Genomic DNA, 18,141 nt, shown 5'->3' with positions numbered 1-18,141 from the left:
GTCCAACAAGAACACCGTCATTGGGAAATAAAAGGTACTTTCTTTTATTTGTTGATGACTTTACGAGAATGATGTGGGTGTACATCCTAGAGCATAAGTCGGAAGCATTTCAAAGGTTTATGCACTTTAAAGCACTTTCTGAAAAACAAAGTGGCTTTGCAATAAAGTGCTTAAGAACTGATAGAGGAGGAGAATTCATCTTCAAGCCATTCATGGAGTTTTGTAGAAAAGAAGGGATAAAAAGGCAGCTCACAGTCCGACACACACCACAACAAAATGGTGTAGCAGAAAGGAAAAGCCGGACGATTGAAGAAATGGCGCGAAGCATGCTTACTGAAAAAAATCTCCTGAATGAATTCTGGGCAGAAGCTGTTCACACCGCTGTGCATATTCTGAATTTATCTCCAACGAAAGCTGTGCGAGACAAGACACCGTACGTAGCATGGCACAATAAGAAACCCGTTGTAAATCAATTGAAAGTTTTTGGCTGCATTGCCTACGCTTTAATTCCATCCAAGAATAGGGAGAAGTTCGATGGAAAAGGAGAAAAACTTATCTTCATCGGATATAGCGACGAATCAAAGGGATATCGCTTATTCAATCCATCAACAAAGGAATTGGTACTATCAAGAGATGTTGTCTTTGATGAAACCGCGACATGGAAATGGGATAAAGAAGAAACAACAGAAACCTTCATTGAGCTCGACCCACTTCTTCCACAACAATCGTCCCAAAGAATTACTGATTCATCAAACAGTAACTCTCAGCAAGAAGAATCGGATTCGGATGAAGAACCACGCAGGTATCGTTCTTTAGATGAAATTTATAACTCATCTAATGTTGCGTTATTTGCATGCGAGCCACAATCTTTTGAAGAAGCTATGAAAGACAAAGTGTGGAAAAATGCGATGGACGATGAAATGAAAAGTATTGAAAAGAATCAAACATGGAAGTTGGTGGATCTTCCCGAAGAAAAGAAGCGATTGGATTGAAATGGGTCTTCAGGACCAAGTTCAATGAAGATGGAACTATACAACAGTACAAAGCACGACTTGTGGCAAAGGGGTATCAACAGTCTGGAGTGGATTTTACGGAGACATTTGCACCTGTAGCTAGAATGGAAATAATAAGAGTTGTTCTTGCAATCACAGCACAGCTTGCCGATGCACTCACGAAGGTAGTCACCGAAGAAAAGTTTCAACCGTTCAAGAAATATATTGGAATTACAAATTAAGATGGGGTGTTAAATATAATTTGCAATCCCAAAATAAAAAGAATAAGGATTCCAACGCACCAATTCTCAAGGCAGTGAAGATTCAAGAACAAACTTTTATTATTCTCAATGTATTAATAAATTTTACCTACTACAAATAATTTTTCCATAAATACCCATGTAGTATGCGCATTTGAAAAATAAGAAAGCATCAACGTTTCTTTTAAATAAAATTTCTCTCTACTATAATTCTCTTCCACAACTCCTTATTTCCAACGAATCCAAACCCTACTCAGCTTTCAAATGTGCAAAGGCAACAACAGCACACCGAATCCAACAAATTAAGTTCAAACAATTAACAATCAATTACAGGTAAAGTGCAGTTACTGATCTGAATCAAGTACTAATTAATTTACGAAATGAAGAAACCATACACTTTCATCGACCGATTGCTTCTCCTTCCAGACATGATTGCGAGATGAGATTAGGTGAGCTGAGCAGCGGAAAACACGGAACCGATTTCAGCGATGAAGACAGATCAGAGTGATGTTAGCGCTTCCTTCCACTTATATAGCGAGTTCTGGAAATGACCGGTGCATTACACCGGGTTCACTCCACACCTTTTTTTTTTTTAAATAATTATAATTTAGCGGAATAACATTGAAAAGTTAGGGTTTTTTTAATAAATAATACAGATAATTTGATTTAGTTGCCATGTATTTATTTCATACGATTTTGTAATACTATAATATGGGTAATTTTATTATTTATATATATTTATTTAAAAAAAATTTCATTTCATATTTTAGTTATAGTAATATATTATTCTTTTCAAAAAATATTTTATGATAGAATTATATAAAAAATTAAACATTTAAATGTTAGAAAATAAACATTTAGCGGAAGCGAATAAGGTAATTTAAACAAACTTCCAGTCATTGGAACCTGTTGCCAAACTCTGGAACCTTGGGAAGATGTTGCCAAACTCTGGAACCATGTAAAGATATTGCAAGATCCTGTAACCCCTAAGATGATGTTGCCAAACTCTAGCTCTCAAACAGCGATAGTGTATTCTCATTTTCTCCGGCCATTGCTAAAAATTAAATTTATTCTTAGATCTTCTTCTTCAAGAATAGTAGATTGGAACCTATTGCCAAACTCTGGAACCCTTGTGAAGATGTTGTCAAACTTTGGAACCATGCGAAAATATTGCAAGATCCTGTAACCCTAGGATGATGTTACCAAACCCTGACTCTTAAACAACGATGGTGTATTCTGATTTTCTGAGAGTAGGTTTAGTAATCCGTATGTGAGAGTATTTATAATTAAAAGAAAAACCGTCCATCACGATTTTTCTACCACTTGTCACGTATATTTTGAATGTGATAGAATTAATGAGAGAAAAGTGGACCACAATTTAAGGTTAGTTCAATTATATAAGATAATTAAAAAATAATCAAAATTTAAATATGATTAATTAATTAATTAAACTAACATTCTTCTACTTGGCCCATTCAAACCATCACAACATAATGAGAAACTTTACATACGAATCATGGCAGTAGGTCTTCTATAAACGAATGCTACCTTCCATGTATCACGATATGCCAAGCATCTCAAACTAAATTCACAACTTAATGAATAAATCTTATATTTATTCCGGGTTAAACTTAAGCGAGTTTTCTCAATAATAAACAAATATGTACACAATAACGCGAGAAAATATCAAACTGAATAAGAGTCTCAAATAACAACGTGCGCAAATAAACTGCATTGTAGAATCAAGACTCATACTTGCTACATGATCCCTGAAATTCTTTAGTGGCATGCCTTTAGTCAAGGGATCAACAAGCATCAACTTTGCACTAATGTGTTCAATGACCACATTATTTTCCTTAACACGTTATCTTAAGGCTAAATACTTGATGTCGATGTGTTTACTTCAACTCCCACTCTTATTTTTTTTTAGCCATAAACACCGCAACAGAGTTGTCACAGTACAACTTAATCGGTCTAGAAATAGCGTCAACGACTCTAAGCTCGGATATGAAACAAACTCAACAATACACCATGTGAGCTAGCCTCGAAACATGAAACAAACTCAACCTCCATAGTGGAAGTAACAGTGATAGGCTGCGTCGCACTTCTCCAAGAGATAGCTCCACCAGTCAACATGAACACATAACCCGATGTGGATTTCTGAGTATCAATGCAGCCAGCGTAGTCCGAATCGGAGTAGCCAATCACTTCCAAGACATCAGTTTGTCTATACATGAGCATGAAATCCTTTGTACCTTGAAGGTACCTCATATAACATCCCTTTATCATTAGTTGCAAGCAAAATATCACCCACGTACAACACAAGGAAGCAAATACAACTCCCACTAACCTTCTGGTATATATAGTAATCCATGAGGTTTTCTTCAAAGCCGAATGGAGAGATAACATCATGAAATTTCAAATGCCATTGGCGGGAGGCTTGCTTCAATCTATATATGGATTTATTAAGCTTACAGACTAAATTTTCTCACCTTCCTTCATCAATAGTCTCTCATCCTCTTGAACACTCATGGTCATCAATTCATTGATAGATCATTTATCTTTATGTGTGTTGTAGGATAATATCCCGCATCCGCATTATGTGCTCGCGCACACTCCTCACACCCGTGAATCTCATGGTGGAGAACTGAATGACTGGCATGATCAATGTCCATCCAGCCTAAATGAAAGAGGATCCTTTCCTTCCAGCTTTCGTAATTATCACCAGTCAATTCGTGTACATCACACTTAATCTCAGAGAAATTCATAGGATTAAACGCTCCAAGATTAAATATACATGCTCATCAATAAACGAGACAAGTAAACTACATGTTCTACCAATGTAAATATATTAAGACATGAATCTAAAGACTTAAAATTTGTTTGTGGGCTAAAGTTTTACTCAATTAGATTCAAACAAAACCTAACAATAAAACTATCAAATTGTGTTCTTTTTATTAACTCCCGTGGGTAGATTAAGAAATACAATTTGATATTTTATCCTAATTACTCATATAAATATAACAAGACTCCTGTGGGTAGATCTCATTACATTGTACATGATAATTACAATCGATGTCTATTAATGTGATTTCAAATAAATCATGAATAAAATGTTTAATTAATCGAGGATGTTGTGGCTATTCCCCAATTAAATAAAATTCAAAATAAATCACAAACATCATAGACATGCAATCTGAAGTACACGTCTTAAGCTATTGAGTGCTCCGTATGTGAATTTATAAAATAAATTAGCAATCTTATTACAAGTTATCGAGCAACATCAGCAATTGTCTTTGGACAAATTACTGACTCGTGAGCGACAAATTTGTTTTGACAATCGAAAGTTAACAATAAAGTAGTGTGTCGAACAATACTCCATCTATGGACAATCTATTGTTCACAGACAAATAACCAAATTATCATCGCCACATTCAATGTCATTAAATATGCATGTAACTACTTAATCGCTGACTTGTCTTTGGGTCAATCAGCAGCCTTATAAATTACATACACAACCTTCTAACATATAAAATAAATCGATCTACACAGCAGATGCTACTTTGGCAACACTACAATTTCAACCAATTCATAAAATACATTATACTCTTTATTGCTAATTAAATTCACCTTAAAATAAACTATGTATGTCCAATACATATGAAAGCTATAACAACAGTTAATTTATGTACTCATCAAAATAATCAAATAGTCCATAAAATACTAAATGCAGCGGAATCACACAGAAAAAATATGTCACCCAAAGAGACTATAAATTTAATATAATGAATATTTATAGTCGAATTTGAACAAATGCATGCAGTAAAAAATACATGCTATGTATCTCAAATTTAACTAGATCATTAAGCGGATCAAAATGAATTCACAATTATGTTTATAAATCAACTGATTAAATCAAAACACTATATTGATACAAATATCAAATAAATTGATCTGCATGATTCCATAAACTGATCCCATGAATTGCAAATTCATAGTCATAATTGCATATAAATATTATATATTGCCAAATTGCAAAATTATTTTGACCAAAATTAAATAAACAAACTAAACTAAGAGCTGCCGTATATGGACGTGCGATTCCAACTATAATTGTACACTCATGAATATGGATGCATATTTAATAAATTGATTTACACAAAATAGATGTATAAATGAATAAATAAACACCCAAGATTGTACGTCATAGTTGTACCCTTATTCACACACATATAATTTTATACTTAAATAATCAATTTAATCATATGTTTTCAATACAAATAAAATTTTCAATGGGAGCAAATTATATCTAAAATATATTAGAATAATTCTAATTCCATAAAATATTTCCAGAAATTACGATAATAAATAAATGGCAGCCGCTCATATCTTAATCTGATTTCAAGAATAGTTACACATAATCAAAAGTGGACAGACAGTCAGACAGACAATAGCTATGACCAAATTAGCTATAACCAAACATATGCATGTCTTATTTCATTAGATTCCATATATTATTAAATAATAATAATATCTAAAATACACATATGTATGGGTTTCAAGATTCATAACCAATGAGATAAATTTTATCCAAATTAAAATTAATAGCAATAATAATCCATAACTCTTTGAGCACAATCATTATCGTAGCACAATCTACATAAATTTAAAATTATTTACATAAGTTATACATAACTGCACACAAGAAACCCACATATATTTTATTCTCATTGCTATCCCAATAAGTGGATCAAGATCAGTCATTAAAGATAAAACAGATTGAATCTCGGACAACGTTCATTCCAAATATGTCAATTCATGCATCTTAATTTGGTTTCGAATTCAAAAATTACTTCTTTCAAGAAAAAAAAATTGCACAAATAAAGCAGTAATGAGTTCGATTAATGCAAACGCAGTGGAAGTCGGTTATGATAAATCGACAAGCAATAATGAAAATTCACACCAATGTAGTTCAGATCCATTGGTAAATAAAATATCTGAATACTCAACACGAAAAAGTTTCCTCAAGGTAATTAATTACGCATATAAATTAACGCATATATGATGTGCACAGAAGACATTACAGAAGAATCTGAACACTCTGTCGAACGCAGGAAAAATTTAGTAATTTAATATTTTGTATAAATTAATTTCAAAATAAAATTCACAATTTTCCTAAAAACAGAATGAAATTTTCTCAAATTGAAGGATCGGATCTTGATCAAAAAAATATCGCAAAAAACAAAATATTTTCAAATAATAAATTAAAGCGAATCTTGATCAAGAATTTGATGAGAAGAAAATTCAAAGCAAGACAGAGGCAAAAATGTCTCTAATACCAAATGTTAGAAGATAAACATCTAATCAAATATATTAGCGGAAGCAAATAACGTAATTTAAACAAACCTCCAGCCTGCTAAAAATTAAATTTGTTCTTGGGATCTTCTTCTTCAAGAACAGTAGATTGGAACCTGTTGCCAACTCTGGAATCCTTGGGAAGATGTTGCCAAACTTTGGAAGCTGTGAAGATATTGCAATATCCTGTAGCCCTAGGATAATGTTACAAACCCTAGCTCTCAAACAACGATGGTGTATTCTGATTTTCTTTAACCATTGCTAAAAATTAAATTTGTTCTTAAGATCTTCTTCTTCAAGAACAGTAGATTGGAACCTGTTGCCAAATTTTGGAACCCTTTGGAAGATATTTCCAAACTTTGGAACCGTGTGAAGATATTGCAAGATCTTGTAACCCTAGGATGATGTTGCCAAACCCTGCCTCTCAAAAAAGCGATGATGTATTCTGATTTTCTGAGAGTAGGTTTAGTAACTTTATGTCAGAGTATTTATAATTAAAAGAAAAACCGTCCATTGCGATTTTTCTACCACTTCTCACATATATTTTGAATGTGATAGACTTCATGGGAGAAAAATGGGGGAGAAAAATGGGCCACAATGTAAGGTTAGTTCAATTATATAAGATAATTAAAAAATAATCAAAATTTAAATATGATTAATTAATTAATTAAACTAACGTTAAATTGTTCAGTTATTTTTAAATCAAATTTTAATATATGTTTAATAAAAAATTTCGAATGATATTTTTTAAAATAAATAAATAAATAATAAACACAAAATCCGACCCATTATCTTTGTAGAAGGCCAATAATTATTTTGGACATTTTGGACCATCAAATTCCATAATCATACTCAAAGAGAGTGTTTGGGAAATACGTTTTGAAGAGCTTTTAGCTTATTGAACAGTTTTTAACTGTTTGACCAGTTAAAAAACTAATTTAGATGTTTGGTAAATTAGCTTTTTGAAAGAGCCAAAAAGCTAATTTCTAAAAAGCTCGTCTATCCAGCGTTTTGAAAGAGCTTTTTCATTTTAATTTTGCTTATTCCTTATTTATCCTTAAAACCTAATTATTTATTTTTTACATATAAATATATTTTTATAGCAGTATTTATTAATTATTTTTAATATATTTAATTTATTAAATTATATTTTTATTTTTGTAAATTTAAAATTATTATTAATTATTAGATATAAATTATTTTATTTGTAAAATATATAATTTTTTAAAACTAAATCAAATAGAAAAAACAAAGGTTATTAATTTATTTATATATATTAAAATAATAATTAACATAATAAAAATATATATACGAAAGATTTATTATTTTATATTTTACATAATTTCAATAATAAATTATTATTTTTTAGTAAAAATAATTTTCTCAGATCTAAATAATAATAATAAAAATAAATATTATATATTATTTTTATAATTTTCAATAATTAATAACAAAATTGTCATAATAAATATTTAAAAAAATAACATGTCAATGTCCTTAATGGTGATTTATGTATAAACAATTAATGTCAAAAAGTTGTTTTACCAAACACTTTAATACAAATCGCTAATTGAATGAGCTAGTCAAACCAGCTAATTGAATCATCTAACAGCTAACAGCTAAAAGCTGTCAACTAATTGCCAAACGCACCCAATGTCTCGTGATTTTAGCACGGGTAATTTTGAAGAACAAAATTTTAATTTATTTTGCAATTCAAAATTTTATTACTGAAAAAATAAAATCTTAAAGATACTACAGTTAGATAGAAATGAAAAATACCATACAACATGCTCCATTTCTTAATTCCAAGCATATCCAAATACATGTTATAAACAACAAAAGCCTAAAAATCATAAAAACTGAACACTTAGATTTACACTCGAAACATACCTAAAAGCTTACAAAAAACTCAATCACGGCGCGAAACAATGAACTCGAAAAACACAGTAAAGGCACACATCGCAGCGAGGAATTTCTTTATAAATTTTCCAAAAAGAGAATTTTTTTACGAAATAAGTAACAAGTTAAACAGAGTAAATAAATCTTTCACGATATCACCCTTCAATTCCTTCAACATTAGAAACAACAAATATAACTACAAAATTAATCAATTCAGAGAGGTCGTCGGGGGCATCGATCCATATGTTCTCATACGGCTTCTCGTTGCATAGATTGTAGCCTTCTTGTCCGGGGAAGAATTGCTTTTGCGTAAGGGAATATATAACTTGGCGCTTCCCGTAAAAAGTCACCTTCGAGAAATAAATACTATTTCTCATTATACCTATCATATCTGTCCGAACAAACGAGGTCATATAGTTAGCAAAAATGGTCAGGCCGCCGAGGTCTTCGATCTCCACCTGCTCGTTTGCAGCGCTGTCGAGCTTATGTACAAAAGGGTTAAGAAACGGGTAAGCGTATATCAAATAAATATCCCCGGCATGCTCTGCCATGTGCATCGCCTGCTCGCCTATGTCAAGCGGGTTCGCCCTTACGCACTCGGGTCGTTTGACAGGGACGACGGACCAGGCACTATTATCGGTATCGTAACATCCCAATTGGCCGCTTTGGCTAAGGCAGTAGAAGCGTCCGTTGCAAAAAGTCCATTGATTCGGATTGCTGCTGATGAACGGTTTCCGGGTTCTCGAAATGGTTGACAGTCCATGCGGCATCCCCGGGGCGATATGTGCTGAATGCGATCACATGACGCTGAAGCTGCATTAGTGCAATCACAATGCAGCCGGGAGTGTTCGGCGCGGCTGAAAAGGCGGCTAATTTACTCGGAAAATCCATTGGCGGCAATTCAACGGCCTTCTGAGTGTACGGGCTGTAGAATGTAAGCGAAAGGCGTACATGGCTGTAGAGCAACAGCCAACTGTCGTTGCAGTAACAGACGAGTCTGTACTTTATCCCGGACAGCCGTAGGTAATTCGACTTGCGCTCAAGCGGGTCGTATAACTCGTTTGTTTTATACATCCACGAGTGGTACATGATCCATCCACGAGTGGTACATGATCCAAGGGTGCTTGTTGGATACTCGGACAGACTTTGCCACAGCCATCCATCTGTGGCAGACACCGGATGCCCGGACGTTGTCTACCAGGCTTAAGCGCGTGAGGATGTTTTCCAGAAGTTCGACTGGAATATCCGACTCTTCGGCCTTTTTATTTGGCCTCCTCGGAAAATCCTCGATTCTGAGGCTCGATTCGTTACTTTTTTTCCCAGAGATCCTGCAAATATTATATTGAAAATAATTAATTGATTAGACTGAGAAACAAAAAGAACTAACAAATGTCAGACCATAAATAAGAAAATTAAATGTGGGACGTACATGTACAATTTATGCGGCCTAAATGCACTAATACACTGCATGCTTTATCATAAAATGGAACTCTTATGACCTGCGAATATTTTGGCACTTCCAATCTACGTGGAGAATTAATATGATCTGATAAACACGAGCATATATGTAAAGTGATCTTATTTATCTTCTAATATGTAAAGCAACTTTCTCGTTATCCTTCACAACTACCTAGGACACGGCCACGTGCGAAAGACAACAACTATACCTTGTAGCACAAGCACATTAAATAGGACACGTATCTAAAAGAATTTCGATCACATATGTCATCTCAACCGTTATAACATCGTAAACAAGAAAAAAAAAATAGAACCGTTATACCGTTGTAAAACTAACATGAATACTTATGAACTACAAGACTAGTTGATTGGGTGGATCAAAGATTGGAAATCCTTTTCTTGCGGGAAAAGCGAGTGTTTCAAGTTGATGAAAAAAAAAAAAAAGCCCTAAGACATATAAACATCGTTATTTTCCAAAACAAAAACTGTATTCTGAAATATAATAGGACTAAATTAGCATATATCAAAACCATTTTTAATCTACATTGAAATCAACCTTCCAATTGATGAATGCAGCTCATCCATTAATGCCATACATTTCAAACATAATTGCATAGAAGAAGATTATGATTTTGCTGAATAGAATTGTGGAAAATCAAGCTTCCCTGAACAAGCACAAAAAATGAGTTCTATGGTGAACTCAAATTAACATCCACACCCAACAAGTATTAGAATCAACAAAAGAAAACAACCTGCAGATGCATCACAATCGAAACCCAAAACCCTAACCAGGAAAAAAAAAAGAAATCCAAGGATAATCAACCTCTACGTCTAAAGCATAAACAACATTGAATCACAACAAAAACAGCACAACTAAATGCCAGAAGAAACTCCAACTGAAATCGCCAAACTGGAGAAAAAAGCCATAAAGAAACAAAAAACCAAAAATCGCCTCAAAAAATGAAAAATCAAAACAATAAAATGAAGAAAACTTACAATCTCAGAATTTTCATCAGCTCAACATGCATGATTGCCGGAGAAGTGTATAGAGCTGAGTACCTGTGAAAAGGAGAGAGAAAATGGAGCGCCGCTGCTGCTGCTGCGATGGGACCGAACGTGAGGACAGCAAAAGATTTGCTGTTTTCAAACACAGGTATGAGCAGAGAGGCTTATGTACTTCTATAAAGACACTGACACGTGCAACCTTAATTTCACAGGACTTTTAAGAATACATATAATTAAAAAATTAATAATACATAGAATTCATAATAATTATATTACTCCTACTATAATTCATATGGTAATAAAATTTTAAAAATAATAGTAGTAAAAGTTGTTGTCTAAAAATTGAATATGAAACAAGTAAAGAAGTATTATTTTATATTTTGAAAATATTACATGATACTGGAGATAAATAATAAAAAATAAAAATTGTATTTGTAATAATTTTCTCAGATATGTAATAATTTTCTATATTGTAATTTTTATGTATATAATAATATTATTTGCTTTTATAATATTCTAAGCATCCACTGAAAAAAAAAATAATAATATATTTGTAACGGAATTCTATTTTTAAATTTCAAGTAACGGAAAAGATGAATTTAAGAACGAAAAAATTTCGTTACAAAATTGATAATTTCTTGTAGTGATCAATTATATATTAAGAAAATATTACAAACATATTTCAGTATATTGTTTTATTACATACATTATAATTTTTCAAAAATAATAGTTTTTTTTAAAAACCATTGTAATATTTTGTTTGGTTTTGATTTGAGAATTTTTTTTTTTTGGTTTAAATAATATTTTGATATAATATTTTGAAAATAAAAATAATTTATATATACATTTTAAATCAATAACATGAAAAATTTAAATCAAAAGCAAACCAATCTTTATCTTTATTCTTTTTAATTTAGTTTCAAATTTTTATTATGCAATTTTTTCAATTTTTTATCAAATAAATTATATAGTAAAAAGAAATAAAAAATACCATAACTATGTTCTATCTCTTAATTTCAAGCACATTGAAATATATCTTATAAACAACAAAAATCAAAACCTAATTTGAGTACAACAAAAATCAAAACATACTTTGAGTACAAGAAAAACCGAAAAATGACAAAACCTGAACAACTGAATTGCATTCGACAAACACCCGAAAGCACACAACAAATACATTATATAAACACCGCCTCCACGCTGCACCATGTACATTGCCCGCTCGCCTATGTCGAGCCGGTTTGCCCTTATGCATTCAGGTCTTTGGTAGGGGAGGACGGACCAGACACCATTTTCAGAATTGTAACGTCTGTTGCAAAGAAGTCCATTGATTCAAACTGCTAGTGACAAATGGTTCAAAGTTTTCGAAATGATTATTGGTCTATGCAGCCTCAATTTTTGGGCAATATGTGCTGATTGTGATCCATTGGGGATGAAGTTGCCTTAGTACAATAACAATGCAGGAGTGTTCGGTAGGGGGCTAAAAAGGCAGCTATTTCACTTGGCAGTTCTAGTCTGGGCAATTTTTATACCGTGTAAGTTCACTTTTCGAATATAATATTTCTAACCTTTTTTTGCCTCTGCTTTCACAAAATTTGTATTGAAATAATACAAAGATTCAATGTTAATTTCAAGCAATAAAATCAAGAACAAAAGAACTGAAGGTGAAGAGACTATAAATTTGTAGTATGAGACATTCCTCTATTTATAGAAATACAGAAGTTCCATTTCAGAAAAGATACAATTGAAAATATATCTTTTTCATTGGAAATGTCAATTTTTTAGACACCTGAAGATGGATCGCGGAATACTTAAGTCCTCCATATATATTCTTTCCTATTGTAATTTCACATTAGATCTATACAATAAATTATATTTAAATATACAAAATATATCACAAGTCATACCAAGAATATGTTAAAATTTTAACAAAGTGTCATTGCAGTATGTACTATATCCAATGTAGCAAGAGGTAATGCAACTTACTCTTAAGTGGGTCATAGAACTCTTTACATCATTCATTCATGAGTCGTACATAATCCAAAGGTGGTTAATTGTTGGCTACTCGGAAATACTTGGCCACAACCATTCATCTTTGGTAGACGCCGGATGCCTGGAGGTTGTTTGCGAGACTTAGCCGTGAGAGGATGCGTTCTTGCAGTTCAACTGGAACATCCGACTCTTCAGCCTATTTACTTGGCCTTTTGGGAATAATCTCAATCTTGAGACTCGATTTGTCACTTTTTTTTTTATTCTTTTTCCAGAGATTCTGCCAGTATTATATTGAAAATAATAATGAGATTGAGAAAACAAAATGAACTAACAAATATTGATTGACAAATATGCAAATTTAATCAATCTTGAGATGGCCGCCGTTATGTGTGGACATGTATGTATAAAATATACGATGAAGATAAAATAATACACGACTTCTTTATAATATAATTAATGGAATGCTTTTGACCTAGGAACATTTGGCACATTCCTTCTATGTAGAGACAATTAATATGATCAGATAAATGCAGTGCATACATGTAAAGTTATCTTACCTCAGTATCATATAAAGCAACTAGACTTTACCATTATTCCTTCACAACTATCGACTTTACCTTTATAAAGATGGCATCCATGTATTAAATGAACTAGAAGAATATTTAGTCGTAACTCCGGAATAGTAGGAACCTCGAGAAACGAAGTTTGTGATACAGCAAGTTGAGGAATCTGTGCCTTGAAATGGCATTATCCAAGATGGATCATGCTAGTGAAATTATTATATGAGGTATATCTGGAAGCCATGTGAGCTTACGTATAGACACATGAGCATTAACTAGGACACACCACGTGCCGAAGACGACAACCTTACCTATACACAAGCAAATTTAAGAGCGAATGTATCTAAAAGAATATTTGATCAAATATGTCATCTTTATTGCTGAAAACTAACGTGATTAATGAACTACAAGACTAGCTGAATATTAGTTGGATCAAACACTAGCAAGGTAATCCGATGGCATACAATTTCAAGCATAATTTCAAAGAAGAAGAAGATGATTTTGCTGAAGAAATTGGGGATAAATAAGGCAAGGGATCTCTTTAAATCGGATGACTACCATAAATATAATATATATTTTTTAACACACCTCCCAAACGCAAGATACAATTGAACAAATTTGAATTTTCCAGAAGTGACCATAATAAGATGTAGTCGAGATCTTCCATTAATAAATTTGAATTTTCAAGATATAATCAAAAACAGAACTCCTAACACCACTCGATAGACTGTAATAAAAACAATACAACCTATGGATAAAATCAAATAGTTATCTAAACCTACCAAATCATTAATCTTCTAGAAGACTCTAATTGACTAAAATATAACCAATCCCTTTTTGAAAAACTACATGCCAATAAAGATGACCTTACTAACCTAGTATACAACAAATTTTCATTTAAAATAAAATGTAAGACATAAAATTGGATGAATTCCAATTGAGTATCTATTGTTTCCATTTATTCACCACATTGAGTGTATAGTACAATTATTTGTGGAAAATTTTAAAAGACAATATGGTAATGATTTTAAAATTCAAATGGAAGATTTCAATGGCGGAGTTAATACAAAATATTTAAATAAACAAAAATAAATTATAAACACACTAAACCCTAAATAGAATATATACACCGTATGTTTTTTATACTAATATTATTATTTGTTTTAAGCATTCGCACATATATAAATAAAAACAAGTTAATTATGTAATTTACATATTTAATTGTTAATATTATTTTATCATAATCTTTTAAAGAATAATATATTAGTGTAACTACAATTTAAATGCAAAATTTTGAAACCAAATATAGACAGTAAGTAAGTTACCTGTAATTACAAAGCCCTTTGAAATAAATGGCAAGTAATTAAATAAATTGCTAGTATTATTTATTAAAAACCCTACCTTTTGTTATTATGTTAAATTATCATTATTAAAAGAAAACAAAAATGTCTGTGTGGAGAGAACCCGGTGTAATGCACCGGTCACTGGGTAGCATTTCCAGAAGTCTCCATATATATGGAAGGAGGCGCGACGTCCTGTTCCGACCAGAGAGAGTTGTATAGAATCTGTCTTCCTCGGTGAAACTGAAATCGCTTTGTGCTTTCCGCTGCTCAGTTCATCTCATCTCGCAATCATGTCTGAAAGGAGGAGCAATCGATCCATGAAAGCGTATGGTTTCTTCATTTCGTAAATTAATTAGTACTTGATTCAGATCACTAGCTGCAGTTTATATGTTCTCCTCTTTAGCTGTGGTTGATTGTTAATTGTTTGAATTTACTTTGTCGGATTCGGTGTGCAGTTGTTGTCTTTGCACATTTGAAAGCTGCCTAGGGTTTGGATCTGCTTCGTCTTAGTAGATCGATTGGTTTTTCTTTGTTTAATTATTCTTCGTTAATGTCGATCTGAGCATTTTATTTCTATGGAGTTGATTTTGACTCATCATTTGTTGTGCAAGATCTGTAACTCACTCTGGTTTGATTGTTCCAATTTCAGATCGTCATCCAAAACTGTCCAGAAACCAGAGAAGTTGGAATTAGACCTTCCTGGAGAGCTTGTAGAACAAATCATGTCCTTGTTATGCTCTGGGGACAGAGCTCGAGCTAGCTGTGTATGTCGAAAATGGCGAGACATAGCAAAGTCTCTCAAAAAGACAAACCGACCTCCGATGAATGTGAACGTCCAAGCGTACGATGAGTTCTTTGACATCTGCGACCTCTCTCGCTGCCTGACAAAAGTGGTCATCATTCCTAATCGACCTAAAGGCATAGTCAGTTACGCGAAGGACGGTTGGATGTTGTTTTATCACAATGCTGCCCGCGCGATGAATTTCTACAATCCTCAATCAGATGAGGTTGTTGAACTCCCAACGATCCTACCTACTGTTCTGATCGATATGGCTGCTTTCTCAGCCCCGCCAATGTCGCCTAACTGCGCTGTATTCTTGCTGCCCATTACCTCCTTGCCTGGTTCTCCCGATGTCCTTATTTGGCGCCCGGGGGATATGCTGTGGACCTTTGTCGAGTATGATAACAAAAGACATCGATCCATAACCTCCACTTGGATAAATGTCGTGGTTCGCAACGGGAAGTTCTATTGTATGAACATCCATGGCTATATGGGCGAGTTTGATCCCGTAAAATGTAGTTGGAGAGCTCTCCCATACGAGCCCCTCGGATGCGCCCAATCTGTCCCCTCTTATGGGTGGGGGAAAAGCTTCTACATGGCAGAGTACGGAAGCGAATTCTTTCTAGTGCGCATTTGGGGTGTGGCGAAACCCATCGTCTACAAATCGGATGGGATCAGCTGCACATGGAAGAGGGTAAAGCACTTAGATGGCGCAACCTTTTTTGCGAGCACCACGACATCCCTCGTCCGGGATGAACTCCCCAATCCGATGAGAAACTGCATTTATTTCCCGGAGTGTGTGGATGATGGGAGGCACTGTCTTGTCTATTCCATGAAACTCAAGAAATTCTATAGGAAAATGCAAAAGTTGGACAGGTGGAAGACGGAATATTATTACGACGACGTATGGATGGACATTGGCGATCGTGAGGTTCCGGTGATGGAAGAAAGAGACGACGTTGCCCGTATGAATCGGGATGTTGCGGCAGCATTCGGGCGGATGCATCTAAAAGCCTTTGGAACGGAGCTCGTTGCTTAGGACGCAACGACATATGCTTTGCTTAAAATTTTAGTTCATGAGATTTTATTTTAAGTTCTATTATGTTATTTTCTGTCATTATATACACCTATGCTTTGATTATTTACTAATCCCTCCATCCCATGAAATTTGGGTGTGCTACTGTAGACACGTGAATTTAATTAAAATATGATGTGTAAGTAATTAAAAAAAATGTATCAGAAAACCAATTATTGTATAGTAAAAATAATTGTAGATTAAGATTAGCATAACTAAATAGTTTAATTAATATTAAAAAAATTATAAAATTTAATTACAATGCGATTAAAGTCGTATAATTATATTTCTAAAAACAAAATAACAAAGTTACGTAAGACGGACAAAAATAGAAAATAGAAACAAATTATCTTATAAATCAACAAAAGTTAATGTGCTGATATATATTATATAGTAAAAAAAAAAAAAATGTATCATACAACATCCTATATTTCTTGATCTTAAACATATTCAAATACAATTATCGAAACAACGACAAAACCCAAAATATACTTTTAACTTTTCAAGTTTATGTTTGCAACTTTCGCTTAAGCGGCTCGTAGAACTTGTTTATTTCATCCATCCATGAGTAATCCATGATCCCGAGGTGATTGCTGGCTGCTCGGACAGACTTCCCCCGGGTTGTCTACCAGGCTTAGATGCGAGAGGATCCGTTCCAGAAGATCAACTGGAAGATCCCACTTTTCGGCCTGTCTATTTGAACTTGGGGGAAATTTTCCGATGATGAGGCTTTATTCCATAGTTCCTGCAAGTATTATATTGAAAATAATGGATCAGGTTCAGAAACAAAATGACCTAACAAATGTTGATCAATGCAAATTAAATCTTGAGATGGCCACCGTTGATACGGCTTCATGAACTATATGTGCGACATGTAAGTATAAAATATGCGACCGACATGCACTACTACACAACTTCTATATCACATAATGAAATGCTTATGACCTACGAACATTTGGAATTTTCCTTTTATGTAGGGACAATTAATATGGCATGCATGTAAAGGTATATATCTTATCTCGGTGATATATAAAGCAACTATCGGCTTGATCGAGTTTTTTTTGTGTGCTTCCAGGTATTTTTCGAGTGTTATTCGGGTCTTTAATTTTTTTTTTATCATTTTTAAGTTTTTACTGTTATTAAATCATATTGTAATTTTTGTTGTTTATTGGATATGTATTTCGAGATGCTTGAAATCAAGAGAGATATATAGTTATAATATATTTAAGATTTTATTTCTTCAGTACTAAAAGTTTGAATTGCAAATAAATTAAAATTTTTTCTTTTAAATTACCCCTGCTAATATCACTAGATTGTGAGTATGATTATGAAATTTAATGGTAAAAGATGTCTAAAAATTATTAGCCTTCTACATAGATTTTGGGTTGGATTTTTTGTATTTATTATTTATTCTTAAAAAT

At 33.1% G+C, this 18,141-nt stretch overlaps 1 protein-coding gene across 1 annotated transcript; it reads left to right on the top strand.

Annotated features, from left to right (window-relative positions):
- The first annotated feature begins 9,615 nt into the window (after positions 1-9,615).
- Positions 9,616-16,684, top strand: LOC127262413 (F-box/kelch-repeat protein At1g57790-like). The gene is made up of 2 exons (XM_051291079.1): positions 9,616-9,812; positions 15,514-16,684. The coding sequence occupies exons 1-2, from the start codon at positions 9,616-9,618 to the stop codon at positions 16,682-16,684; spliced, it is 1,368 nt and encodes a 455-aa protein (XP_051147036.1).
- The last annotated feature ends 1,457 nt before the right edge of the window (positions 16,685-18,141 follow it).

Source organism: Andrographis paniculata, unplaced genomic scaffold, assembly GCF_009805555.1.
Source record: "Andrographis paniculata isolate CXL003 unplaced genomic scaffold, ASM980555v1 Contig65END, whole genome shotgun sequence".
Lineage (NCBI taxonomy): Eukaryota > Viridiplantae > Streptophyta > Magnoliopsida > Lamiales > Acanthaceae > Andrographis > Andrographis paniculata.
Note: the sequence above shows the minus strand (reverse complement) of the source record. Positions and strands in the feature narration are given on the sequence as shown.

What these genes read in the sequence shown, in the direction of transcription:
- LOC127262413 (XM_051291079.1), top strand. Translation starts at nt 9,616, where the DNA reads ATGATCCAAGGGTGCTTGTTGGATACTCGGACAGACTTTGCCACAGCC. An exon ending in TCGATTCTGAGGCTCGATTC is followed by an intron (nt 9,813 to 15,513) that starts GTTACTTTTTTT and finishes TTCCAATTTCAG; the next exon opens with ATCGTCATCCAAAACTGTCC.